This window comes from Elephas maximus, chromosome 18 (assembly GCF_024166365.1).
Source record: "Elephas maximus indicus isolate mEleMax1 chromosome 18, mEleMax1 primary haplotype, whole genome shotgun sequence".
Classification (NCBI taxonomy): Eukaryota; Metazoa; Chordata; class Mammalia; order Proboscidea; family Elephantidae; genus Elephas; species Elephas maximus.
Genome location: NC_064836.1, coordinates 47,077,138 through 47,104,391, shown reverse-complemented (window position 1 = coordinate 47,104,391; position 27,254 = coordinate 47,077,138). Strand labels below are relative to the sequence as shown.

The following is a 27,254-nucleotide window of genomic DNA, read 5'->3' as shown; positions in this document are numbered from 1 at the left end:
ATAAATTACTTCTACAGTTGGGAGAAAAAAGCAGTTAAAAAATGTATTTAGAATTCAGGTTTTGAAAATAAAATCTTTTTTCTGCCAAGGAAGACAGAAGCACTCAGTTTTCCTATCATGCATTTGTTTTTAGCCATGTGAAAAGAAAGGTAGGTCAGACTGGAATTAAAAGGAGAAAGTTATTTACATGGTTAAAACAATGATGAATAATAAGCTTTAAATGATAAGACTATTATAACACCAAAGCTGTATCTCCACTCTCTTCCACACAGTAGTGAGTAGCCTCCATTCATGACTTAAAACATGAATCCAAAAATGTAATTTGTCAGCTTACAAGGATCAGTTAATATTTAGTAACTCGATCCACAATAAAAAAAGAGAGGATTATGAACTAGAATCAATCAATGCAAATACATGAAAACAAACAGGGCTTTTTTTGTTTTGTTTTGTTTTGTTTGAACTACTAGCTAAAATAATGATTTGGAAAGACTGTTTATGCAAACAAAATATTGATTGAAGAAATTATTCTAGTTAGTGGAAAAATTGCCAGGGTGGTGTTAGATATTCATATGTAATAATAAGTCCAAAATTCTAAAGATTTTTTTCAGTAAGGTAATATAAACTATATTAAATTAGTCTGAACCAGCCCTTAAAATAGCCATTGTAACAGTAAAAAAAAAAAGTGGACTTGGAATAAGGGATATCATTGCTAAGGTCAGATGGATCTTGGCTGAAAGCAGATAATACCAGAAAGATATTTACCTGTGTTCTATCAACTACACAAAGGCATTGCAATGTGTGGATCATAACAAATTATGGATGACATTACAAGGTTAGAAATTCCAGAACATTTAATTGTGTTCAGTCTATACATGGATCAAGAGGCAGTCATTCGAATAGAACAAGGGGTAGTGGTTTAAAATTGGTGTGGCAGAGTTGTGTTCTTTCACCTTATTCATTCGACTCGAAACACTTACTTATGAAGGCCAAAGACTACAGCCTAAACATGAAAAAAACAAAAATTCTCACAACAAAATGCATAAACAATATCATGATAAATGGAGAAAAAAATGAAGTTGTGAACAATTTCATTTTAATTAGATCAACAATCTACATCCATGGAGCCAGAAGTCAAGAAATCAAATGACATATTGTGTAAATCTGCTGCAAAAGACCTCTTTAAAGTGTTAAAAAGCAAAGATGCCACTTTGATAACTAAGATGCACTTGACTCAAGCCATGGTACTTTCAGTCACCTCATGAGCATGGGAAATCTGGACAGCTAAAAATGAAAACCAAAAAGGAATTGACGCATTTGAGTTGTGGTGCTGGGGATGAATATTGAATATACTATGGAATGCTAGAAGAACAAACAAATCTGTCTTGAAGGAAGAACAGCCAGGATGCTCCTTAGAAGCAAAGATGGTGAGACTGTGTCTCAATTACTTTGGTCATGTAATCAGAAGGGACCAATCCCTGGAAAAGATTGTCATGCTTGGTAAAGTAGAGGGTCAGTAAAAAAAAGAGGGAGACCCACAATAAGATGGATTGACACAGTGGCTGAAACAATGGGGCTTAAACGTAGCAATGATTGTGAGGATGGAGCAGAACCAGACATTTCCTTCTGTTACACACAAGGCCATCATGAGTGGGAGCTAACTGGATGGCACTTAACAACAGCAACAGTAAAAAAAAAAGTCATTGAGTGAATAAGTCATTAATGAACTAATGAAATCAAATATATTCTCTGAGCAGGCTTATAACACATTTATTTATTTATTCATAAATATGCTTTTAAAACCCAAACCAAACTCATTGCCGTTGTGTCGATTCCGATTCACACCGACCCTGTGAACTGAACAACTGAGCAAAGTAGAACTGCTCCATAGGGTTTCTAGGCTGGTGGATTCGTACTGCCGACCTTTTGGTTAGCAGCCAAGCTCTTAACCACACCTAATCTGTGGCAGATGCAAAGTAGCATGAGATGTTTTCTAAGCCTTGTGATGCTGTTGCTGTTACCTGCCATTGAGTTGGCCCCCAACTAGTGGCTACCCATGTACGGTGTAATAAAAAGCTGCCAATCCTCCGCCATCGCCATGGTTGGTTGGGGATCAAATGGTTGTAATTCATAGGGCTTCTTTTTTTTTTTTTTTAATTTTCAACCATTGTTGTTGTTTTTAGGTGCAGTTGAGTTGGTTCTGAATCATGGCAACCCTATGCACAAATGAAACACTGCCGGGTCCTGCGCCATCCTTACAATTGTTGTTATGCTTGAGTTCCTTGTTGTAGCCACTGTGCCAATCTACCTCGTTGAGGGTCTTCCTCTTTTCCGCTGACCCTGTACTTTGCCAAGCATGATGTCCTTATCCAGGGACTGATCCCTCCTGACAACATGTCCAATGTATGTAAGACACAGTCTCACCATCCCTGCCTGTAAGGAGCATTCTGGTTGTGCTTCTTCCAAGACAGATTTGTTTGTTCTTTTGGCAGTCCATGGTATATTCAATATTCTTCACCAACAACACAATTCAAAAGCATCAATTTTTCTTTGGCCTTCCTTATTCATTGCCCAGCTTTCCCATGCATATGATACGATCAAAAACACCATGGCTTGGGTCAGGCACACCTTAGTCTTCAAGGTGACATCTTTGCTTTTCAACACTTTAAAGAGGTCCTTTGCAGCAGATTTACCCAATGCAATGTGTCTTTTGATTTCTTGACTGCTGCTTCCATGGATCCAAGCAAAATGAAATCCTTGACAACTTCAATCTTTTCTCCATTTATCATGATATTGCTTATTGGTCCAGTTGTGAGGATTTTTTTCTTTATGTTGAGGTTCAATCCATACTGATGGCTATGGTCTCTGGTCTTCATTAGTAAGTGCTTCAAGTCCTTTTCACTTTCAGCAAGCAAGGTTGTATCATCTGCATAATGCAGGTTGTTAATGAGTCTTCCTCCAATCCTGATGCCCCATTCTTCTTCATGTAGTTCAGCTTCTCGGCTTATTTGGTCAGCATACAGACTGAATAGGTATGGTGAAAGGATACAACCATGACTCTCACCTTTCCTGACTTTAAACTAATCAGTATTCCCTTGTTCTGTCCAAAGAACTGCCTCTAGATCTATGTACAAGTTCCTCATGAGCACAATTAAGCGTCCTGGAATTCCCATTCTTCAGAATATTATCCATAACTTGTTATGATCCACGCAGGCAAATGCCTTTGCATAGTCGATAAAACACAGTTGGTATTCTCTGCTTTCAGCCAGGATCCATCTGACAACAGCAATGATATCCCTGGTTCCACGTCCTCTTCTGAAACCAGCCTGAATTTCTAGCAGTTCCCTGTTGACATACTGCTGCAGACATTTTTGAATGCTCTTCAGCAGAATTTTGCTTGTGTGTGATATTAATGAAAATGTATCTGCATTTGGTTGGATGACCTTTCTTGGGAATAGGTATAAACATGGATCTCTTCCAGTCAGTTGGCCAGGAAGCTGTCTTCCATATTTATTGTCACAGATGAGTGAGCACCTCCAGTGCTGCATCCATTTGTTGAAACATCTCAGTTGATATTCTGTCAATTCCTGGAGTCTCGTTTTTCACCAAGGCCTTCAGAGCAGCTTGGAGTTCTTCCTTTAGCACCATCGGTTCCTGATCATATGCTGCCTCTTCAAGTGTTTGAACACAGACTAATTCTTTCTGGCATGATGACTCTCTGTATTCCTTCCATCTTCTTTTGATGTTTCCTGTGTCATTTAATATTTTCCCGATAGAATCCTTCACTATTGCAAATTGAGGCTTGAATATTTTCCTCAGTTCTTTCAGCTTGAGAAACGCCAAGTGTGTTCTTCCCTTTTGGTTTTCTGTCTCCAGTTCTTTGCATATGTTGTTAAAATACTTTACTTTGTCTTCTCAAGTCACCCTTTGAAATCTTCTGTTCAGGTCTTTTACTTCATCATTTCTTCCTTTCGCTTTAGCTACTCAATGTTCATGAGCAAGTTTTAGCGTCTACTCTGACATCCATCTTGGCCTTTTCTTTCTTTCCTGTCTTTTCAATGACCTCTTGCTTTCTTCATGTATGATGTCCTTGATGTCATTCCACAACTCGTCTGGTCTTCGGTCACTAGTGTTCAATGCATCAGATCTAATCTTCAGATGGTCTCTAAACTAGGTGGGATATACTCAAGGTCATATTTTGGCTCTCATGGACTTGCTCTGATTTTCTTCAGTTTCAGCTTGAACTTACATATGAGCAATTGATGGTCTGTTCCACAGTCGGCCCCTGGCCTTGTTCTGATGGATGATAATGAGCTTTTCCATCGTCTCTTTCCACAGATGTAGTCAATTTGATTTCTGTGTGTTCCACCTGGCGAGGTCCGTGTGTATAAAAAAAAAAATGTGTATAGTCGCCTTTTTATGTTGGTGAAAGAAGGTATTTGCAATGAAGATTCGTTGGTCTTGTAAGATTCTATCATTTGATCTCCAGCGTTGTTTCTATAACCAAGGCCATATTTTCTAACTACTTATCCTTCTTTGTTTCCAAGTTTTACATTCCAATCACCAGTAATTTTCAATGCATCCTGATTGAATTTTCAATCAATTTCAGACTGCAGCAGCTGATAGAAATCTTCCATTTCTTCATTTTTGGCCTTAGTGCTTGGTACATAAATTTGAATAATAGTTGTATTAACTGGTCTTCTTTGTAGGCATATGGATATTATCCTATCACTGACAACATTGTACTTCAGAAAAGATCTTGAAATATTCTTTTTGATGATGAATGCAACACCATTCCTCTTCAAGGTATCATTCCCAGCATAGAAGACTATATATTTGTCTGATTCAAAATGGCCAATACCAGTCCATTTCAGCTCACTAATGCTTATGTTTATGTGTTCCATTTCATTTTTGACGATTTTCAATTTTCCTAGATTGATACTTCGTACATTCCAGGGGATGTTTGCAGCTGTTTCTTCTCATTTTGAGTCGTGCCACAACAGCAAATGAAGGTCCCCAAAGCTTTACTCCATCCACATCGTTAAGGTCGACTCTACTTTGAGGAGGCAGCTCTTCCCCAGTCATCTTTTGAGTGCCTTCCACCCTGGGGGGCTCATCTTCCAGCACTATATCAAACAATGTTCTGCTGCTATTCATAAGGTTTTCACTGGCTAATGCTTTTCAGAAGTAGCCTGCCGGCTCTTTCTTCCTAGTCTGCCTTAGTCTGGAGGCTCAGCTGAAACCTGTCCTCCATGGGTGACCCTGCTGGTATCTGAATACCGGTGGCATAGCTTCCAACATCACAGCAACATGCAAGCCCCCATGACAAACTGACAGACATTCTTTATTTGGGAATTTTTTATGGCATATATAAACAAATTGATCTGTACAACCCTATGTCAATATTAGGATCAAAGCCAAAACCTACTGCCATCCAGTCAATTCTGATAGCGACCCCATAGGATTTTTGAGTCTGTAAATCTCTAAGGAAGCCCACTGCCACATCTTTCTACTGTGGAGCCACCGGTGGTTTCCAACTGTGGACCTTTCAGTTAGCAGTCTATCGCTTTAAGCACTGAACCACCGAGGCTCCATCAATAATATGATCAAATACCAATAATTTTACCAGTGTTGAATAAGAAAATTAATAACAGACATCTTAGTTTGATTTGAAGGCTTTTCTTATCCACAAAACCACATACCAACATTAGAAAAACTGACCCCAACTGCAAAAGCCTGCCAGAAACTGCTCTATAGCAATGTAAATTTGTCTTATCCTGCGAGAAAAGTCAACAAAGCATTATCTCTTAATTTCCATCTCATCAAAAGTCTGTTGGTCTCAGGTGGATGGAGAGCCCACTTACTAGTAGCCAGTCCAGAAGTAACCTGATATCAGCTGATCTCAGTAAAGAGGGGAAGGCAGGGTTCCGTCAATCCTGTTAAGATGAGCCAATGGTGGGTCTTCTCTATTTCTCCCTCCTCTTCTCCCTATAAGGCCCATTGTACCCAGCTTCTTGGAGCCTTTGGCTATTTCTGGAATCCAAATGGCCTCCCCATATGCATATGAAACAACTGCTCAGAATAAGCCTTATGTTCAAATTGCAGTATCCTTACGAGGTGCCACCCAGTGGATTCTGACCCAGCAACCACATGTGACAGAGAACTACCCTGGAGGGTTTTTGTGGGTGTAATCCTTATGGGAACAGATGGCCAGGTCTTTCTTAGGAGAAGCTACTGGGTAGGTTCCTACTGTTGACTATTAGGTTAGCAGCTGAGCGTTTAACCTTTGCACCACCAGGGCTCCTTATCTAACACTTGTTATTTTAAAATTCTTCACATGTGCAATTTAGTGACATTAATTGTATTCATCATGTTGTGAAACCATCACTATTATTGTTTCCAACTTTTCCATCACATTTAACAGAAACTCAATGTTTCCCAAGCAGTGAGTTTCCTTATCCCCCTCCCTCCCACCTACCCCTGCTAACCACTAATAGCTTTAGGTTTGTGTATATTTTCCTGTTCTAGATATTTCATATAGGGTTTTCATTGGGTGATATTTGGAAGCATTATCAGGCCTTTCTTCCTCGCCTTTTTTCTTTTGTCTTAATCTTAATCTGGAAGCTCTGCTGAAGCCTGTTCAGCAACATATCCGGTGATATCCATCGCTCAATATGAGAAATTAGAAAAATATTTGTCTGCTTCTGTGCCTGTCACTTCCACTAGACAGTGAGCTCCTTGGGGCTCCATAGATGTTTTACACATCTCAATGCATGGCCAATAAAAAAAAAATAAACATATGTTTACTGGTCAATAGAATTATGCTCAGTAAATATATATCAAGCTGAACAACTGAGCAAAAATACACCTGGAGAAAAAACTTAATGTGTGCCATATTGGAAGTACAATAAAACGCTATGGTTATTCATGGAACAGAAAGGTTGCATCAGGTGGGATGGAGAATGGAAGGCTCCTTGTAGTTGGCTAGAGGATTAGCAGGCATTCGGATAGCTAAGCTGTGTAAGTAATTCAGCATGTCTAACAAAGTACTTTATGTAACAGTCTTATCCAACTAGGTAATCACAAATCACCCACCCAGCTCCTAATGTAGGCTTCTAGCCCTTCTCCTTCCTCAACCACTTTTTGGGGTGCCAGTTCTGGTCTTGAAATAACTATGCTGTACTTGGTTTGAAGTAAGTAAAGGGGTTCCTTAGAAGCCATATGTTCTATTTTCCATGGTAAAAGGAAGTTGCAACTTCATGGCCATTTCTCCACACTTCTGTGTGAGAAGCCAGTTGACTCTTTGCTCCTTGACCCATGGTTTGCTGTCAGTCTTTTAATATGTAGATGCTACCAAGCCAGCTGGAAGCTGCAGAGATTACACAGGTCAGAAATGCAAATAGGTGTTGAGCTGGTGTCAGGGGAGAGGCTTCAGAAGCAACATCTCTGTTACTGCTCTGAAATTCTGAAAGTTTCTAGAACAGTTCATGATAGCATTTCTCTTTCTGTGTGCCCATTCTAGCTGACCTAAATAAATAAATAAATAAAAATTAAAATATGGAGGATAGAAAATGGAAGAGCTATCATATAAATTAATTGTTATTAAACACCTATTAAATTCCCAGCAATACAAGAAGCTGTGGATATAGGAAACTACATGGAAAATTTTTGTATCTAAGAGCTGCAATTTAATATGCACAAGATATAATCAAGAAATGTCAGGAAGACCTGGTCTGGAGATAAGTGACTGTTCTGCTTTGTGACTAGCCTTGTGAATTTGACGAAGGCCCTTCAATTCTCTGCACTTGAGCCACTTATCTGTAAAATGAGGGAGTTAGATCACAGAAATTCATTGTTCCTTAAGTAAGTTTAGGGGCATTAAACTAGATAAGTTTCTCCTATTGTTACTTTACATAAACTCTTGGACCTCATAAGAGTATCAAGGAAAAAGTGGGAATGAGATACTGTTACACAGATTATTAGAGCTTGAAGAAATCTTTGTAGTCATCTAGTCCAACACCTTACTTAAAAATGAGGAAGCTGAGGTGCAGAAATGTGAATTTAGTGGCCTAAGTGCACGGTCAGTGGTAGCTCCAGGTCTCTTGACCTAGTTTTTTTTAACTTCGTTTCTACTCCTAATCCTTTGAATGTACACCTCTATTTCTGCCTGAGATTTGTTTGCCTGTTTTTCCGCCACAGATCTTTGATATTTAAGAAGCTATTAAAAACTCAAACGGCAGGAAAAATAGCAAGGAAGAGTACAGTAATTTTTTCAGGGAACAACAGTAAATTCAAAACAATAGCTTTCTATCATCTCTTCCTACTTAGCAAAGACACTCTTCTTTAGGCAAAGCCTTATAGTTGAGAAGAGAACCCTTATAGAAATCTAGATGTTAATAAGCAGCCCTGGTGGTGCAGTGATTAAACACTCAGCTGTTAAGGAAAAGGTCAGCGATTGGAACCTGCCAGCTACTCAAAGGGAGAAAAACCTGGTAATCTGCTCCCATATAGATTATAGCCTAGGAAACCCTATGGGGCAGTTCTACTCTGTCATATAGGGTCACTATGAGTCGACATGGACTACAAAGCATACAACAACAACAAGATGTTAATAACCTGTTAATTATTTTTAGGAAAGAGGACTATGAATGGAGATATATTGTAGCTATAGACAGTCCCCAGGTTAAAACCAAACGAAACCCACTGGGTCGAGTCGATTCCGACTCATAGCGACCTTATAGGACAGAGTAGAACTGCCCGTAGAGTTTCCAAGGAGAGCCTGGTGGATTCTAACTGCTGACCTTTTGGTTAGCAGCTGTAGCACTTAACCACTACGCCACCAGGGTTTCCTAGTCCCCAGGTTACCAAGGCCCAATTTACAGACAACTGGTACTTGCCCTTTAATGTTATATAAATTTGTGTTCACTTTGAAATGATTGAACCAACCTCTACTCTCAACAAATTCCATCACAATTACCTTCACTTGCCGTACGTGTGGCTTTTATTTTATTTTTTGTACTTAAGATGAAAATTTACAGAAAAAAGTTGTTGTTATTAGGTGCCATTGAGTCAGTTTCAACTCATAGCCACCCTACGTACAATAGAACAAAACACTGTCTGGGTCTATGCTTTCTTCACAACCGTTGTTATGCTTAAACCCATTGTTACAGCTACTGTGTCAATCCATCTTATTGAGGGTCTTCCTTTTTCTTGCTGGTCTTCTACTTTACCAAGCATAACGTCCTTCTGCAGGGACTGATCCCTCCTGACAACATGTCCAAAGTATGTACGTAGTCTTGCCATCCTTGCATCTAAGGAGCATTCTGGTTGTACTTCATCCAAAACAGATTTGTTCATTCTTTTGGCAGTCCATGGTATATTCAATGTTCTTCTCCAACGCCACAATTCAAAGGTGTCAATTCTTCTTCGGTCTTCCTTATTCACTGTCCAGCTTTCACATGCATATGAGGTGATCGAAAACACCATGGCTTGGGTCGGGCTCACTTTAGTCTTCAAGGTGATATCTCTGATTTTTGACACTTTAAAGAAGTCTTTTGCAGCAGATTTGCCCAATGCAATGGACCTTTTGATTTCTTGACTGCTGCTTCCATGGGTGTTGATTGTGGATCCAAGTAAAATGAAATCTTTGAAAACGTCAATATTTTCCCCATTTATCATAATGTTATTTATTGGTCCAGTTGTGAGGATTTTTGTTTTCTTCTTTTTTTTCATGTTGGGGTGTAATCCATACTGAAGGCTATGGTCTTTGATCTTCATCAGTAAATGCTTCAGGTCCTCTTCATTTTCAGCAAGCAAGGCTGTGTCATCTGCATAACGCTGGTTGTTAATGAGTCTTCCTCCAATCATGATGCTCATTCTTCTTCATATAGTCCAGCTTCTCGGATTAGTTGCTCAGCATATGGATCGAATAGGTATGGTAAAAGGACACAACCCCGACTCAACAACTTTCCTGACTTTAAACCATGCAGTATGCCCTTGTTCTGTTCAAACAATTGCCTCTTGATCTACATTTAGGTTCCTCCTGAGCACAAATAAGTGTTCTGGAATTCCTGTTCCTCGCAATATTATCTATAATTCGTTATGATCCACTTCGCATAGTCAATAAAACACAGGTAAACATGTTTCTGGTATTCTCTACTTTCAGCCAGGATCCATCTGACATCACCAATGATATCCCTGGTTCCACATCCTCTTCTAAATACAGCTTGAATTTTTGGTAGTTCCCTGTTCATGTACTGATACAGCTGCTTTTGAATGATCTTCCACAAAATTTTACTTGTGTGTGATATTAATGATATTGTTCGATAATTTCTGCATTAGATGGGATCACCTTTCTTGGGAATATGCATAAACATAGATCTCTTCCAGTAGGTTGGCCAAATAGCTGTCTTTCAAATTTCTTATCATAGACAAGCGAGTACTTCCAGCGCTGCATTCACTTGTTGAAACATCTCAATTGGTATGTCGTCAATTCCTGAAGCCTTTTTTTTTTTTTTGCCAATGCCTTCAATGCAGCTTGGACTTCTTCCTTCAGTACCATTGTTTCCTGCTTATATGGTACCTGCTGAAATGGTTGAACTTTGACCAATTCTTTTTGGTATAGTGACTCTGTGTATTCCTTATGTCTTCTTTTGGTGCTTCCTGCGTCGTTTAATATTTTCCCCACAGGGTCCTTCAATATTGCAACTCAAGACTGAATTTTTTCTTCAGCTTTTTCAGCTTGAGAAACCCAGAGTGTGTTCTTCCCTTTGGTTTTCCAGCTCCAGGTCTTTGCACATGTCATTATAGTACTTTACTTTGTCTTCTTGAGCCACGCTTTGAAACCTTCTGTTCAGTTCTTTTACTTCATCATTTCTTCCTTTTGCTTAGCTACTCAACATTCAAAAGCAAGTTTCAGAGTCTCTTCTGGCATCTATTTTGGTCTTTTCTTTCTCTCCTGTCTTTTCAATGACCTCTTGCTTTCTTTATGTATGATGCCTTTGATGTCATTCCACAACTTGTCTGGTCTTTGGTCATTAGTGTTCAAAGTGTCAAATCTATTCCTGAGATGCTCTCTAAATTCAGGTGGGATATACTCAAGGTCATACTTTGGCTCTGTGGACTTGTTATAATTTTCTTCAGTTTCAACTTGAACTTGGATATGAGCAATTGATGATCAGATCCACAGTCAGCCCCTGACCTTGTTCTGACTGACGATATTGAAGTTTTCCATCATCTCTTTCCACAGATGTAGTCAATTTGATTCCTGTGTGTTCCATCTGGTGAAGTCCACGCACATAGTCGCCATTTATGTTGGTGAAAAAAGATATTTGCAATGAATAAGTAGTTAGTCTTACAAAATTCTATCATGTGATTTCTGGCATTGTTTCTACCACCACAGCCATATTTTCCAATTACTGATTATTCTTCTTTGTTTTCAACTTTCGCATTCTAATCTCCAGTAATTTTCAGTGTATCCTGATTGCATGTTCCATCAATTCAGACTGCAGAAGTTGATAAAAACCTTCAATTTCTTCATCTTTGGCCTTAGTGGTGGGTAGGTAAATTTGAATAATAGTTGTATTAACTGGTCTTCTTTGTAGGCGTATGGATATTATTCTATCACTGACAGTGTTGTACTTCAGGATAGATCCCAAAATGTTCTTTTCGACGATAAATGCAATGCTATTCCTCTTCAAGTTGTCATTCCCAGCATAATAGACCACATGATTAGCTGATTCAAAATGGCCGATACCAGTCCATTTCAGCTCACTAATGTCTAGGATATCAATGTTTCTGCATTCCATTTCATTTTTGAAGATTTCCAATTTTCCTAGATTCATACTTCATACATTCCACATTCTGATTATTAATGGATGTTTGCAGCTGTTTTTTTCTCATTTTGAGTTGTGTCACCTCAGCAGATGAAGGTCCTGAAAGCTTGACTCCATCCATGTGATTGAGGTTGACTCTACTTTGAGGGGGCAACTCTTCCCCCGTCATCTTTTGAGTGCCTTCCAACCTGAGGGGCTCATCTTCTGGCACTATATCAAACAATGTTCTGCTGCTATTCATAAGGTTTTCACTGGCTAAATTTTTGCAGAAGTAGACTGCTGGGTCCTTCTTCCTAGTTTGTCTTAGTCTAGAAGCTCAGCTGTAACCTGGTCTGCCATGGATGACCCTGCTGGTATTCGAATACCAGTGGCATAGCTTCCAGCATCACAGCAACACGAAAACCCCACAGTATGATAAACTGATGGACACGTGGGAGCAGAACAAACAAGCTTCTCATTAAACAGTATACATACTGTTTTATGATACTAGTTAACAATCCCATGACATTTCAATGCTCTGCCCTTGTGAACCTTGGGTTCCCTATCACCAGCTTCCCTGTCCCCTCATTCCTTCTAGTCCTTGCCCCTGGGCTGGTGTGCCCCCTTAGTCTTATTTTGTTATATGGGCCTTTCTAATCTTTGGCTGAATGGTGGACCTCAGGAGCTAAAATGATGTCTAGGGGCCATACTCTCAGGGTTTCTTCAGTCACTGTCAGGCCAGTAAGTCTGGTCTTTTTTTTTTTTTTTTTTAGTTAGAATTTTGCTCTGTGTTTTTCTCCAGCTCTGTCCAGGACCCTTTATTGTGATCCCTGTCAGAGCAGTCAGTGGTGGTAGCTGGGCACCATCTAGTTGTACTAGACTCAGACTGGCAGAAGCTGTGGTAGTTGTGGTCCATTACTCCTTTGGACTAATCTTTTCCTTGTGTCTTTAGTTTTCTTAATTCTCCCTTGCTCCAAAAGGGGTGAGACCAGTAGAGTATCTTAGATGGCTGCTTATAGACTTTTAAGACCCCAGGAGCTACTCACCAAAGGGGAATGTAGAACGTTTTCTTTGTAAACTATGTTATGCCAGTTGAGCTAGATGTTCCCTGAGACCACGGTCCCCACTGCCCCCATCCCAGCAATTTGGCCCCTCAGGGAGTTTGGATGTGTCCATGGAGTCTTCATGACCTTGCCTCGTTGCATGTGCAGGTTTTAAATGATTAAAAAGGCTTGAACCTTTTCTTGCACTGAAGATCAGAAACCAATCCACTGCTGTCAAGTCGACTGTGTAGTGTTTCCAAGGCTGTAAATCTTACAGAAGCAGGCTACCACATCTTTCTCCTGTGGAGTAGCTGGTGGGTTCAAACCACTGACCTTTACTAGCAGTCATTTTAACCACTACACTCCAGGGCTTCCTTGCACTAAACCAAAAAAAAAAAAAAAAAGTCTCCGTCAAGTCGATTCCGACTCTTAGTGACCCTATAGGACAGTGTAGAACTGCTCCATAGGGTTTCCAAGGAGTGGCTGATGGATTCAGACTGCCAGGCCTTTGGTTACCAGCCAAGTTCTTAACCACTAAACCACCAGGGCTCCCCCTTGCACTAAAGTAAGGCTGAATAAGAGCTATATGCACCTGTTCTGACTTACCTACAATTATTTTTATTTTGTTTTAAGTGAAAGTTTACAATTCAAGCCAGCTTCTCACACAAAAGATTATACACACATTGTTATGTGACCCTAGTTGCTCTCCCTATAATGTGACAGCACACCCTTCTTCTACACCCTGTATTTCCCGTGTCCATTCAACCAGCTCCTGTCCCCCTCTGCCTTCTCATCTCATCTCCAGACAGGAGCTGCCCACTTAGTCTCATGTGTCTGCTTGAGCTAAGAAGCACAATCCTCACCAGTATTATTTTATGTCCTGTCTAATCTTTGTCTGAAGAGTTGGCTTGGGGAATGGTTTTGGTTTTGGGCTAACAGAGAGTCCGGGGGCCGTGTCCTCTGGGGTCTCACTTACAAATCTGACTTAAAAATTTAAAGACACAATTAGGAGCAGATCTCATTCATATCCCAGGGACTGCCTGTATTACATCCTTACCTTAGAGAAACATCATTTGTTGAAGGCAGTTATTTGCCACAGAATCTGTATTACAAGTATTATATCTGGGGAAACTATAATCAAAATTTCATAATTTAGCTTGCTGTATTCATAAAAGCCAGTTTAGAAGGAGAACTACAAATAGGACTTACAGTTTATTAAGTCCATAGCACCACAAGACACCACACAGGGTACGTAAGTATCCTGGAAATTTTCTGACAGTCTAAAAACATGTCCTTTCCATGAACCTCTGGTTAGCAATGACTCAAGAATGAAAGGAAGGTGGATTATGTGATCTGAGGATTTTCTTGTCATAAGCGAGAGTTGGCACACAAAGAGGATACCCTTTCTAATGCTGAAAAAAAACTGTCCATATCTCAGGAGAAATTGCTACATTTTAGGTAAAAATTTCACATAAAACCTATCCTTCCTCGAAAGAAATGTTTTATCCTATTCTTAGGTCAGAAAACTTAAAAGTAAAAGCAAGCCAGTTTTGATTGGTCCTGAAACAGTGTTCTCTGGAAACATGTCCATGTGTCAGCTAAAAACAACTGTAATAAAGAACTACCAAAAATGATGCTCACACCATTAAAATCTGTTGGGAAAAAGATGGAAAAAAACATTTAAATAGGATATCTGGAGAGAAATTTTTTTTACCATAACAGTAGGCTTAACATGTCTGTGATATCGAGATAGACTTCAGCATTCAGAGGTCACCTTCTTTACTATTAGAAAAGGAAACAACTTATATTTATATTCTTTTAAAAATAAAAACAAACTCCACAAAGCTGCCAAAATCATTGGGAAAGGGTCTTTTCTTAAATGCATACAAACAAAAGTGAGTATGTATGTGTATGTATATATATGTACTTAGTATATTCATTTTTATTCCCAATCCTTCGCTTATTCCAATTTCAACTCTTGGCCCAAAATCCAGAAGAAGGTTGGTGGAAAGAGAGTTCGGGTCAGGAAAATTGTTAATGAAGCCACCGATTCTGTTTCCATTTAGTATCCTGTGGTATTAGTTACATAATGGCCATCCAATTTTGAAAGGTGGTGTGTAGTGGGTATAGTTTAAGCTCAAATCAAACATACACTGGAGTTGGGTAATATCTCAAGTCGTAGTGTATTTTTGATTAGCTTTGTACCTGTTAATGTAAACTCCTTACTGTTAACCCCTACTTTTGAAAAACTTATGAACCTAGTATCACACAGAGCTCCTGCTCAGGGCACTTCAAGGTTGAAACCAAGGGCATTTGATGGAGTTTATAAAAGAAGGGGATTTTCAAATTTTACTCTGAGGGAAGGCTTGCAAAAGAATGAGGGGGCGCTTAAAGAGAAGAGGAAATGAATGTTTACTGAACATCTAAGAGTAATAAACATATGTTGTTCCATTTAATATTTTTATTAATGACAGGAAGGTTCTATTTTCACCACTTTGCATATATGGAAGTAGAAATTGAAATGCAGGAAGTTTAAGAAGCAAGTCCAAAGTCAAGGGTTGTGACTCATATTAAGCTAAAGCAAGGTTGGTTTATAGAGTCCAAAGCGGTTCTGTAGTTCCGCACATTCTAGCCAAGCTGGAGGCAAGAAGCAGAACCGGACACAGTAGCTGAAATCTCCAAAGGTAGTACTAAGTGATTGGATTCCATTTTGCCACTGGGTGTAGCCTGTGGCTTTTTAAAGGATAGGGTTCACATTTTCAGGGTTTGTGCTATATTTTAAAGATGCTAGGTAGTACCAAGAGGAAGCCCTGGTGGCACAGTGGTTAAAGCAATTGACTGCTAACTGAAAGAATGATGGTTCAAAACCACAATCGATTCCCCGGAAGAAAGATCTGGCAGTCTGCTTCTGCAGAGATTCTCAACCTTGGGAACCGTATGGGGTCACTAGGAGTCGGAATCAACTCAGCTGCAATGGGTAGGTAATACCTGGTGCTTGGTACAGTGTAAGTTTCTAGAGTGTGCTTTCTAGCCATTTTTTTTTAATTGCATAATTCCATTAAAAAATAAGAATATTACTGATTCCCATCAACCTTTTAAGGTGATCAAGATAGGAAAATACCCACATACATTCGTAGTTGGGATTTGGCTACCAAATATAAGGCATTCATAAAATTTATTAGGACTGAGCATTTTCTCTTCTGTTAATAAACTAAAAGCTAAAACAGAAGATGCCTCAACACTTTTTCTTGCTTTAAAAGGGAAAGCATACCTATCATAGCTTCATTATAACTTTGGACACTGAAATGAGAAAATCTAGCGTGATTTTAATTTCATTTCACCTGAGGCAAAAGATGTGAATTTCATAATTAATACCAACGAAGGCCACTCTTTAAAGTCCTCTACTGTTAAAGGGGGGAAAATAGATTCTCCTTCTTGTTAACAAATATAGTCCTGCATTCTTCCTTTCTGCAAAATGCGTTATAATCTTGTTCTTGGGAGGTTGAAAACTTCATCAATAAGGTCAGAATAGTACTAGGTAGTTGTGGGTATTTTAAAATACATCCACAAATTATTTATACTGTTCCTTTTAAGAGATGAAACATAAATCCCCTCCCCTTAATGCGGGCGCAGTGGTTAAGAGCTCGGCTGCTAACCAAAATGGTCAGCAGTTTGAATCTACCAGCTGCTTCTTGGAAACCCTATGGGCAATTCTACTCTGTCCTATAGTGTCGCTGTAAGTCGGAATCGACTCGATAGCAATGGATTTGTTTTTTGGGTTAATGTGGGCTGGATTTAGCGATTCACTTTTAACACAAAGAATGGTAGAAATGATGGTGTGCAATTTCTTAGGCTGGGTCTTAAAAGGCGTGGGGTTTCTTCCTTGGTCTCTCTCAGATGGCTTACTCTGGGGGAAGTCAAATGCCATGCTGTGAGGACGCTCAATCAGCCCTAAGGAGAGGTCCACACAACAAGGAATTGATGCTTCCAACCAATAGCCAACAAGAAACTGAGGCCTTCTGCCTACAGCCATGAGAAAGAGCATAGGAACAGATCCCCCAACCCCAGTTAAGCCTTCAAATGGCATTTTACTTGCAACCTCATGAGAGACCATGAGCCGGAACCACTTAGCTACACGGCTCCCAAAATCCTGACCCACAGAACTGTGAGACAGTTAATAAATGTTTGTTGTTTTAAGCCCCTACGTTTTGGAATAATTTGTTATGCAGTGATAGCTAGCTAATACAGTAGCTTACGTTATATAATGGATAAGAAAACACTTGAAAATAAGAAATGTGGGTAAATGCACAGCATCATTTCATCTTAATATTATCACTCCACACATAAAGACTGCACTTAGGTTGTCACAGATACTATTTGAATCATCTGTCACTTTTGACCACTTTTTTTCTGCCTTCTAGACTGTTTGCACCTTTGTGCAGAGCCACACAAAATTTGTCAGATGAAACCTAGGGAGGGACCTGCCTCTTCTGCTTGTTAATCGATCACAGAATAACTTTAAAGTACTGCTGCAGTTACCCAGTGTCATGACCTCAGTTAAGCTCTCCAAAAAGTCATTTCCCAGCAATAGTGTGCTGCACCGGATACACCTACAAGTCTATAAGCTGTACACAGCCAACACATCATTTGTTATTAACCCTACTTTCATCCGAAGGACTAAATAACTACTTTAAGATGCTACTGCACTCACTGCATGAGAACCGAAGGGAGATAGTCTAAGTTGTACTAGCAGAGCTGAGTTTAGACACCATCCAACTCTGGACAGTTGGGTCTGCTAGTTGAGATAGAACAATGATGGTTCAGCATTAGCAAAAATGACAGTCTTAAAGGTAAGTTGTATCTGTTAAGAATGCATTCAGCTTTGAGGAACAGAAAACTTAAAACTAGTGGCTTAAACAAGGATGAAGCTCATTTTTCTATACATTAAGAAATCCTGATGCAGGCAGTCTAAGCTAGTGCAGCTAGCCAAGAATGTTAGCAAAGAATCAGGCTTCATGTGTCTGCCTCCTCTATCATCCTCATGGCTGGAAGATGGATACTGACCCACCAGGTATCACATCCCAGCTTCAATCAGGAAGAAGGGGAAAGGATAAAGCTTTTGCCTGATAAGGCTTTGTCTTTTATTTTCCAGAAAAGGAAGCCCTCCTCAGGAGTTTCTTCCTACGTCTCATTGTCTAGAACCTGGGTCCCATGGCCCCCTCTAACTACAGAGGAGGTTGGGAATTCTGATAATTAAATTTTTAGTCTCCATAGCAAAGGACCCACCCACTGCTGTTGAGTCAACTCTGACTCATAGTGGCCCTATAGGACAGAGCAGAACTGCCCCCATCGAGTTTCCAGGGAGCACCTGGTGGATCTGAATTGCCAACCTTTTGGTTAGCAGCCAGAGTTTCATCAAGAAAGAAGTTTGTGTGGACTGATCTAACTTTTAGAACTTTAATATCTGCCTTAGAAGGGAACCTCTGGGTCTTGGGCAGTGCAAATATATGTAAATATATGGATATATCTACATATAGAAAAAAAAAAGTTGCCATCAAGTAGCTTCTGACTCATGCCAACCCCATGTGTGTCAGGGTAGAGCTGTGCTCCATAGGGTTTTCAATGGCTGATTTCTTTCAGGAGTACATTTCCAGGCCTTTGTCCCCGCCCCCCCAACACAGATGCATGCGAAACCTGAATGATGAATAAGGAAGACCAAAGAAGAATTGATGTCTTTGAACTGGGGTGTTGGAGAAAAATACTAAATATGTCATGGACTGCCAAAAGAACAATCAAATCTGTCTTGAAAGTACAACCCGAATGCTCCTTAGAAGCAAGGATGGCCAGACTGCATCTCACATACTTCGGACACATTGTCAGGAGGGATCAGTCACTGAAGAAGGACATCATGCTTCATAAAACAGAGGGTCAGTAAAAAAGAGGAGGACACTCAACAAGATGGATTGGCATGGTGGCTGCAACTATGGGTTCAAGCATAGCAACAATTGTGAGGATGGTGCAGGGCTGGACAGTGTTTCATTCTGTTGTGCATAGGGTCACCATGAGTGGGAACTGACTTGACCCAACAATAACAACATATATACAGATGTAGACAGACAGATAGAAAGATAGATATTTTGCAAATTCACTCATGAACTCTTTTTCCACTAAAAGAGCTTGGGAAAAAATGTTTTGGTACAGCCCCAGGTGGGGTTGCTTGACAGTGCTTAATATCACCAGCACTGAAAGTAATAAATGTTATCCCTCTTTGCTATCATGAATATGAATGACACTCTGAAGGCTGAATGCAACCTAAGAATTTACGTGAGAAATGAGGCATGAAACATTTTATGAAAATATATTAGCCCAAAGTCTGTATTACTGCATATTTTATACCCTTTTCAATATGCTACAAAAGGTTTGCGCCATCAACTGAATGCTGCCAGAGAAGAACAAACAAGAACAAGGAAACAAAAATAAATGCTGGGAGTCAAGTTTCTCCAAGATGTTCTTTATGGTATGTGTAACGATCACCTTGGCAAGCAGACTCCCTTGCTTCAAACTCTCCCCATCAGCACTTCTCCTGCAAACCTGGTTCTCCAGCAAGTTTATCCCAGGCCAAGTCTTCAGAAATATTCATGGAGCAAAATCGGTTTTGAAAAAAGGATTCCATGAACATCTTCCCCTGCCCCTTGCCAGGTGCTTCCTTGTAGCTTTTTCCATTCCTGAGATCGTCTCCGTGTTTTCCGAATATGAAAGAAACACCTCTACCTGGTTATTGGATTGGGAATTCAGCTAATGTTTAAACCTTTTTCTGAACATTTTTAATGTCCAAGATATATTTTGTAGGCATAGTAATATAATAAGTACAAACACTAAAATATTTTACATTTTACTCCAGGTTAATAATATTAAGTAAAACAGCCAATTACATAAAAATATTTACCCCTTAATATATTATTCATTCTTTTAATCTTTTATATTATTATATCTGCCACTCATCTGTCAGTTTGTTGTACCATGATGGCTTGCATGTTGCTATGATGCTGAAAGTTATGCCACTGGTACTTCAAATACCAGCAGGTCACTCATGGCGGACAGGTTTCAGTGGGACAGTCAGATTAAGACAGACTAGGAAGAAAGGTCTGGTGATCTACTTCCAAAAATTAGCTAAATAAATCCTATGGATCACAGAATATTGTCCAAGACTTCTACTTGCTTACTTTGAGTGTGTCATCAGCAAAAAGCCATCACGTTCGGTAGTATGCCAGCCAAGGTGAAGAAAACTTTCAGCAAGGTAGATTGACAGAGTGGTCACAACAATGGACTCAAACATACCAACGATCATGAAAATTGTTCATGAGCAGCCAGTGTATCGTTCTGTTATTCATGGGGTCTCCATGAGTCAGAGCCAACTCAATGGCAGCTAAGAACAACTTTTACATAGTTTATAAAAATTCTGCCATGAATATGTATTGTTCTCATAATAAAGAGCAAAAATCAACTTCACTTTTTTCCTGGAGGCTGTTGTCTTCCTTAGAAGAAAACCTGTTGATCTGCTTCGGTAAAGGTTACAGTCAAGAAAATCCTATGGAACAGTTGTACTCTGTAATACACGGGGTTGCCATGAGTCAGAATCAACTCGATGGCAACAGATTTGGTTTTTATTTTTCTGGTTCTCTGCCACGATCAGTCCTGAGCAAAGATTGACCTTTCAAAAAGAATGCATGATATCATGTCAGTGGACAAGTGTCCCCCAGCTGTCCTGATCCCAGAGAGTTTCATGGCTCATGTACCGAGCACCCTCTGTAGACCCACATAAAAACACTGACTATGCACCAAGTGTGACAATTCAGTTGGCCAGGGGTATGGCTCAGAAGTCTGCATTTTTAGCAAATACCGCAAGGATTCTGATACAGATAGTCCCCAGGCCATGCTTTGAGAAACATTGCTTTGCCTGGTTATTTGTTCACTAATGAGAGCCCAAAGTCTGGGCCAAGTTCGGTTCTTGTATTCACCAACAGGCCAGTCTACGTTCTTCACACTAGGGTCTCTTCTCTGTCTCAGAATGGTCCCTTCCCCATCTGTGATGGCTAATTTTATGTCAACTTGGCTAGACTATGGTGTCAATTGTTTGATCAAACACTAGTCTGAATGTTGCTGTGAAGGTATTCTGTAGGTGTGATTAACATTCACAATCAACTGACCTTAAATTAAAGGAGATTACCCTGGGTAATGTGGGTGGGCCTCATCCAATCAGGTGAAGACATTAAGAGCAAAACTGAGGTTTCTGGGAAAAGAAAGAATTCTGCTTCAAGACTGTCACATAAAAACCTTGCCTAAATTTCCAGCCTGCCAGCCAGCCCTACAAATTTCAGACTTTCCAGCCCCCATAGAATATTTAAAATAAGTATTTCTCTTATACATATATATATAGTGTATATGTATATTTATATTAACACACTTATATACTATTAGTTATATTTCTCTTGAGAATTCTTACTGATATACCATCTTTCAAAGGATAAACTGTTAATAAAGATTTTACATGGCATTTCTTGTTAGATCAAAGCATTCTGTAATACAGACAAGTTGTGTTTTTTTGGAAAGGTTGTGGGGAGATAGAACTCTTTTTTTTTTAAAGATCATTTCTTTTTTTATTGTGCTTTAGGGGAAAGTTGTTCGTTTGTTTTTTAGATAAATTCAATGCAATGGCTACTATGAATATGAGGAGAGACACTAAGGGTATATAAGATCATTCCTTACTCCCAAATGAAGATTTCTAGATTAGATGCTCCTTATTGACTCTCACAGGGTATGAACTCCTTCAAGTAACCTCTAGGAATAAACTACACAACACAATTGAATGGTTACCATTCTAGAAGGGTTATTTCTTGGCCAATTAAAATCTCCAGAAGGATTGGCGTTAGGGTAAAAATTTATTTTTAATCCTTTTCTTTTGAGAACTTTCTACAACAGTAGATGTGAAAAATAGCTTTTTCTTTCTAAGTAATGGCTCTATTTTTCTACTAAAAACCTGAAGAAAGATCTTTCTTGGCACTAAGCATGTCTAGGGAGCTCTCACTGTTATTTTTTTCCTAGCTATCAATATTTCTTAGATATTATATCTGAGGCTTCATCTCAATTTTGGAGAATGAGACTGCATATTTCAGAGATAATCCACCAGCTGTGCTATTAGAATGTCATTAAGTCTTTTTGCAAAGAATAAGAGAAGGGCAAGGGGAAGTGAGAAGAGGGGGAGTAGATAGTAGGAGCCATGGCAATAACAAGAAAAACAACTGAAATCTTGTAAGCATCTCCTAAATGCCAGCCACTAAGGCACTGGTGGTTCAGTGGAAGTGTCCTTGCCTTATGTGGGATGCCCAGGTTCAATTCCCGCCCAATGCACTTCATTCACTCCCATCTGTCAGTGGAGGCTTGTGTGATGCTATGATGCTGAACAGGTTTTAGCAGAGCTTCCAGGAGGTGAGCTGGGAAGAAAGACCCGGTGATCTACCTCCAATGAACACTCTACGGGTCACCATTGTCCTATTTGCAACCTATCATGGGGATGATGCAGGATGGGGCAGTGTTTTGTTCTGTTGTGCATGGGGTTGCATGAGTCAGGGGCCAACTAGATGGCAGCTGACAACAAAATGCCAGCCACGAAACTATGTGGTGTAATGAAATATCTTCTCTAATCCTCAGGACAGAACTGAGATGTAGGTTCTTTACAGGCCGATTTTACAGATGATGAAACTGAAGCTGAGAGAGATTAAGTAAATCGCCAAAGTCATATAGCTTCTAAGGGCCAAACCAGGATTCAAACGGAGCTTTGTCTGACTCCGGAGCTCTCAACCATTCCCCACAGGGAGAATCAATGCTCAGTCATTGTGCAGTTGAGTATAGACAGCCTCTCAAGCACAGTTGGATCACTCCAGCATCATCAGAACAGTCAACAGAAACTGTGGTAGACCAGAAGTTATGGCCCACCATGTCCTCCTTCAGAGGGCCTCAGACAGCCCCATAGGTTAGGCTGGATTTAGAAATGCGAGCCACCTTTCCGCACCAAATCAGACCCTTGCAGCTCACAAGCTGTATACCCTTTGCCTGTTGATTGATCTGCTACACTAAGGAAGTCCAGTTCTAAATGTTCTAATAAATCTATCAGCATGATTAAAAAGTCAGAAAAATATCAAAAATCAATATGATGCCTGAGTTGGCCCTATTGACTCATCCACTCTTTCTCTGTACAAGCTGAATAGTAAGTAAAATAAAAAAATTATTTGTGTGTTAATTAATAATTGTGTAGCCCTGGTGGCACAACAGTTAAGAGTTCAGCTACTTAAAAAGATTGACAGCGTGAATCCTCCAGCCTCTCCATGGAAATCCTATGGGGCAGTTCTAATTATTATTATTGAAAGCCAAACCAAAAACCAAACCCACTGCCATCAAGTCAATTCTGACTCATAGTGACCCTGTAGGACAAGTAGAACTGCCCCATAGAGTTTCCAAGGAGCTCCTGGCGGATTCGAACTGCCAGCCTTTTGATTAGCAGCCAGGGCACTTAACCACTATGCCACCAGGGTTTCCAATTATTATTAGGGAGGCCCAAATTTCAGACATCCTTAATTGCTCAAACTTCTAAACTGATTAATGTAGTTTTTGAAGAGGTATGCCAGGAATCGCTGTATTTTTTTTTTTTTTTATAACGAGTGTGAAAACATGAGACACACGTCCCATGCTAAAAGTTGCCGGACAGTTCTAAGCACTTAGCATGGGTCTTGTCAGATAAAGTCTCAGTTTATTAATTTAACAAGCTTAGAGTTACTTATCAAAAGACTTTACAGCATGAGGTTTTGCTTAATCAAAATGGTTTATTAAGTCATCATTTGGCTTTTTTCATTTATACCCTAAATCATGGGGCCATAAGTATATCGATTTTAAAACAACGTATAGTAACCAAATATAAAAAAAAAAAATAGAATAACTATAAAGCTGTCTAAGTATTATACACTATCTTTAGCACATTGTGGAACTCAATAGCAAGAAGATTTTCTCAAAATACCACATAAATGTTGATTATTCACATTACCTGACAGGAAATACCTTGTAGTTTTTTCCCTTGAAGGGTATGTATGTTTTTACTCAAACGAAAGCCATCTTCATTTAGATCTATGGAAAGAGATAAGTGTTACATACAGGTTATCAGAAATTGTGGGACTTAGGAAGTTTGGGTGCAACTTAATTCTCATTATATTTATCCTTTAGTTTGTTAAGGTATTAAATTGGCTAGGTCATTAATGGAGCCCTGGTGGTGCAGTGGTTAAGAGCTTGGCTGCTAACCAAAAGGTCAGAAGCTCAAATCCACCCATTGCTCTTTGGAAACCATATGGGGCATTTCTACTCTGTCCTATAGGGTTGCTGTGAGCCCAGATCTGCTTGAGGGCAACTTTTTTTTTTTCAGATCATTAATATTTATTCTCTTAAAAATATATAATTCTTACAATAAACTGATGCAAAATAAAGCAAAATTTAACAAAATAAAAACCAAGAATTCCACTGACTAGCTACACACCTTGACTAAATCATGGAATCCCTCGGGGATTCAGTTTCCTTCTGGGTAGTAAAAGCATAGTGGTCTAGCTATCAAGGAGCTCTGGTGGAGCAGCGGTTAAAGTGCTTGGCTACTAACCAAAATGTTGATGATTTGAATCCACCAGCTTCTCCATGGGACAAAGATGTGGCAGTTGGTCTCAGTAAAGAAGATTACAGCCTTAGAAACCTTTTTGGGCAATTCTGTTCTGTCCTGTATGGTCACTATGAGTTGGAGTCCACCTGACAGCAGTGGATTTGGTTGAATTTTTTGGACTAGCTACTAAACTCTTCCTAGCTCCAAAATGCTCTGATTCCATGCAGCTATCACCTTACCTGCTTTCTGTTAAACTAAACTTTTCACCACTGGCATTTTAAGCTTCATTAGCTTAGGCCTTCTCAACATGAATTATTGATATTAAAATTGTTCTATGCATACTTTAGTAAAAGCTTTGGAATGTGGCATCCATTTGCTTGCAGCTAAATAAAACCTTTTCAAAAGGTAGCAGCTCTTCCCTTTCAGCCTCTGTAAAGGGTGGCTCCATTTATTTAAATCCGAAATGTAGAATGTGCTAAAGAAGGACAGGACTTTATGGATCACTTAATCCAAGCCCCTTGTTTTACAGATGAAGGTTCTGAGTCCCACAGAAATCACCTGGCCACCAGGCTAGTGACTTTTCCTTTCACCTTCTCTCTTTCCACTTGTAATCACTGCTGCAATTTCCTGCTATTCCTCATTCTCATATTTGGGGTTGGGGGAGCTTGGTGAAAAATAGTTGCAGGTTTTCCTCCAAATCGCCATCATGACTATGATGAAACAGTGTATTCACAGCTAAGTCTCAGAGTTATTTACGTCAGTAACTTCCTGTTTGAAACCAGAGTAACCACACTCAGAGGTTCCCAAAATGTCTCTAAATTTTAAAATTAGTTTGTTTTTTTTTTTTTGGATCTGGTTCTTTGAACCAAGATCTTCCATCGTGAGGTCAAGATGTTAGAAGTTGGAATTTTCGTGACTGGTTTTTTTTTTTTTTTCCTTAGTTTCTGATTTAGAAAAGGAGCCCTGGTGGTGTAGTGGTTAAGTGCTCGGCTGCTAACCAAAAGGTTGGCAGTTTGAACCCACCAGCCTCTCTGTGGGAGAAAGATGTGGCAGTCTGCTTGCATAAAGACATACAGAGTTGGAAACCTTATGGGGCAGTTCTACTCTGTCCTAAAGGATCGCTATAATTTGGAATCGAATTGTCAGCAATGGGTTTATGGGTATACAGCAAACATTTTTTCCCTTCTCTTCCATTGTTCTTTTCCATCTATTTCCTTTTTTGATTTTTTTTTTTTTTTTTTGGTTCTTTAGACATGAATTTTGCAGAGCTCCTTCTTAAGGCATTCTTGTAGGTACAGGAGGAAAATAAGAGAAAGCGGTCTCCTGTAATCTACAATCTGGAATCAGCAGAGCACATAAGACATGAATATGTATATGCAGAACACACATAACCCAGAAAAAAAACTTTTTTTTTTTTTTTTTTCTGGGGACATAACAACAGAGGCAGTAAAATGAGTGTGTCAAACAAGTATCCTGGAAGGAGATCCTTATGACCTAGAGCACTAGGCAGGGCCCTGGCAAAAACTTGAAGAATGGACATTGTAGAAAGATGAAAGTAACAAAAAAGGTACAAATATGACAGCTACTCTATGAACGCAGGCCTCTGATGTGGAAGGAATGGAAGACATTTAGTGAACTGAAAAGACTGAGATTGGTCAGAGCAGTTGACAATTCTTAATATAGAGGCTTAGGAAGGGTTGGATGAGCGACTGAGACCAAATTTTAGTGGGCTTTGTGTGCCAGGAGGAGAAACTTGGACCTTTTCTATGAGATTGATGTTACAAATATAGATATTGAGACATAGAGTTTTAATTCTCAGAACTCTGGATTCCATGGAGGTTGAGGTGATCCACCAAAGTTATCACCCTGAGATGACCTTTGAACATTGAGCTTTGAGAAAACTAGTCTCCTAAAAGTCACCTTTAAGTCAAACAATAGTCCAGCCTTGGGCCATGTGCCCTTTGAAGAATTATCTATGTGCAGTCAGTTTCAAGATACAGAAAATCCAAGGTCAGACTAGAAGCTGTGTTTTAGGGTAAATTGTTGTTATGTAAATACTATTCTGGCCCCATTTCCATAGCAACATATTACTACTAGCCATGAGATGTAATATAAAAGTCTGTGAAAGATTCTTCCTTGCTGGAACATTTTTGACTTCCTAGCCAAAATGTTACACCAATTTGAAAACCATATATTAAATAAACTTCAATCAATTTCAATTATTGGCTTAATATGAATTTTTCAAACAATATCAATAGAGGTCAACGTATAACTTAAATAAATGAATTGAATTCTATTAAGGAGACAGTGAGAGGTTTGTAGTGAGCTGGAGGGCCCATCTCCAACTAAAGGGCAGCCATTGCTCTCAGCTCCTGCCAACTGAAGCCACCTAAAACTTTGGGTCTAGAATTACCACCTTTCCTCATGTTTTTCAAGAGAGTATAAATATTTGGATTTTAATGTAAAGTTTCCTGATTTTTAAGACACTGTATGGCCCCAAACAAACTTTTTTTTCAGGCTAAATTCAGTAATAAAGCAGTTTGCTTCACCTGCTGTAAAAAATGGGAAAAGTTTCAGGGTTTTTGGACTAAGGAAGGAACACCAGGAAAATGGTACTGTCGAAGGTTAACCATTTGTTTTGTGATCCCCCTTGCAGGTTTTTCATTTATTTGTGATCTTTCAAACATTACCCTACAAATGGTAAATAAG

At 39.4% G+C, this 27,254-nt stretch overlaps 1 protein-coding gene across 1 annotated transcript in view; it reads right to left on the bottom strand.

Moving 5' to 3' along the window:
• SAMSN1 (SAM domain, SH3 domain and nuclear localization signals 1) overlaps positions 1 to 27,254 on the bottom strand; it is a 178,150-nt gene that overhangs the window by 9,625 nt on the left and 141,271 nt on the right. The window contains exon 7 of the mRNA XM_049857858.1: positions 23,949 to 24,028. Within this exon, the coding sequence (XP_049713815.1) occupies positions 23,949 to 24,028 (80 nt within the window). The remainder of the gene's footprint in view (positions 1 to 23,948; positions 24,029 to 27,254) is intronic.